Below are 1,906 nucleotides of genomic sequence, written 5' to 3'. Positions count from 1 at the left end.
AAAAAAAAAAAAAACCCAAGTAAAGATAAAAACAAAAACGGTAAATGGTAGCCCATTGCCGAGGTCTCGCCCAGGTAAGATACCCAGCTAAGCAGAATATGTGCAACTCTTGGATTTTCATTTGCCTTAAGCAGCTTTCTGACTCATGGATAAGAAAATAAAGCCCGTTAATTTCTCAAATGATTTAATATCTGACTAATGGTGTTTGACCACTAAGATGAGGAAATTGACAATATTGATAATCTTGGAGAGAAATGTATCTGCTTATTTTTGTACTTAACACCAACAGATTCTGAATAGCTTTGGAAAGATTATGATGAATTACTCCCTGTTGATATTTGGTAATATCTGTTTTCTTTAAAAGCGTTTTATGAAATTGTAATCACTTTTATATTGGTCTTTTCTTTCTCCGTTTTTCTGAATAGTTGCAAGTTCGTATAACAAAAATAAGATGGATTCGAAGTATCCATTTTTTTGTTTTAAGAAGAAATTATGGTATCATCCTAGTAAAAATTTTCATTTATCTTTTCATTCCTACAGCTCAGATCAGCTAGGATATGTACTTTGTGGTGTACTTGCATCTCAGAATGTGTTTTCATTACCCTGAGTTATCAGTTATGACAAAATTGGCAGTAGAACCTCAGAATAGGACAGACGTTACTTTGGTTGAGTCCTGGGATGAATAATTGCTGGGCGTCTATGTTCCAAAAGCCTTGGACTGTTGACCAGGAGTTTGAAATGGACTTTTTCAGTGGGACTTTTAGAAAAAGGCCTTCAGTGAGTGTGGTGCCAAGTAAAACCACATATATATCTCTGCTGCTTAACTTCTCTGTTCCTGACCCTTTTATAGGCAAGCATGATATAGGAAGCTGTTTGGAGCCAGAAGCCATAGGTTCATATCTCACACTGACATTTTCTGATCTTGGACATGTTACTTAATTTCCCCAAGTTTCCATTTATTTACCTATAAAATTATGTTAATAACTGATCTTAGGGATTGCTGGAGAATCAAATCAAGGGAATGCTTTAAAAAAAGGTAATTTGTAAACTGACGAGGACTGGACAAATGTGAGTTTCTGTCATTGCCATGTTAAGGAGCTTCATTTAGTGCTGATTCTCAGATGTGCTTATGGTACTTGAGTAACGCAATAGTTTTATTCGGACAATGTTTTTCTCTTCCTTCACTTATATTGTTTGGCTGATAAAGTGATGTTGAATGGATGGGTCTAGATTAGATTGGACAGGCAGTGATGCATATTGTCAGGGTAGAATTTCAGGAGGTTCTAATATCACTTCTCTCATTCTTGGACAGGGTCATTTTGGTCTTTGTATCAAATACCTAGAAAAATGAAGTGTATGCTACATTTGTAAGAATTTCTTCCAGGTTTGCTTTTTTCCTACCTCCTTTTCTCTACTGCCTCTTTCCCTCTTTCCTTCTTACTTTTGTTCTTCATTTCTTGGATTAGTGTACTATCACTAATTCCTTGTGTACAAGTAATGACTTGGGGTAAGAAATTAAAAAAATGTATATCAAATGACCCAAAAGATACTTAGGCACTTAGGATCGTGCTGTGGTTACTGGGTGGGACTTCTTAGACCTGATCTGTGTTGGATGAAATGACCTTCATTTTTTTTTGCCTCTGTCTTTTCAGGAAACTTGGATCTGACTGGTCAGAAGCAGGTATTCAAAGCAGAGAACAACCCCTGGGTCACCCCGATCGCTGACCAGTTCCAGCTTGGTGTGTCCCATGTATTTGAGTATATCCGTTCCGAGACGTACAAGTAGTAAGTAGACTATGATTTTCTAAAAGTCGTAGATTGTGGTTTTATAGTATTTTTAATTATGCCATTTTAAAAACTATCATATGACATCATTGTATCTGTGGCAGTTAGCTCATAGCATTTT

General features: G+C 36.3%; 1 protein-coding gene across 4 annotated transcripts in view; it reads left to right on the top strand.

Moving 5' to 3' along the window:
• Positions 1 to 1,795, top strand: part of RSU1 (Ras suppressor protein 1) — an 88,113-nt gene extending 86,318 nt beyond the window's left edge. For all 4 annotated transcript variants that reach the window (XM_023533101.1, XM_023533100.1, XM_011364362.2 and 1 more), the window contains one exon: positions 1,653 to 1,795. In XM_023533101.1, the coding sequence (XP_023388869.1) occupies positions 1,653 to 1,786 (134 nt within the window). In that variant the 3' untranslated portion in view covers positions 1,787 to 1,795. The remainder of the gene's footprint in view (positions 1 to 1,652) is intronic.
• The last annotated feature ends 111 nt before the right edge of the window (positions 1,796 to 1,906 follow it).

The sequence above is a fragment of the Pteropus vampyrus genome, unplaced genomic scaffold, assembly GCF_000151845.1.
Source record: "Pteropus vampyrus isolate Shadow unplaced genomic scaffold, Pvam_2.0 Scaffold96, whole genome shotgun sequence".
In the NCBI taxonomy this organism is placed as follows: Eukaryota; Metazoa; Chordata; class Mammalia; order Chiroptera; family Pteropodidae; genus Pteropus; species Pteropus vampyrus.
The sequence above is the reverse complement of the archived record's forward strand: the minus strand, read 5'-3'. Positions and strand labels throughout refer to the sequence as shown.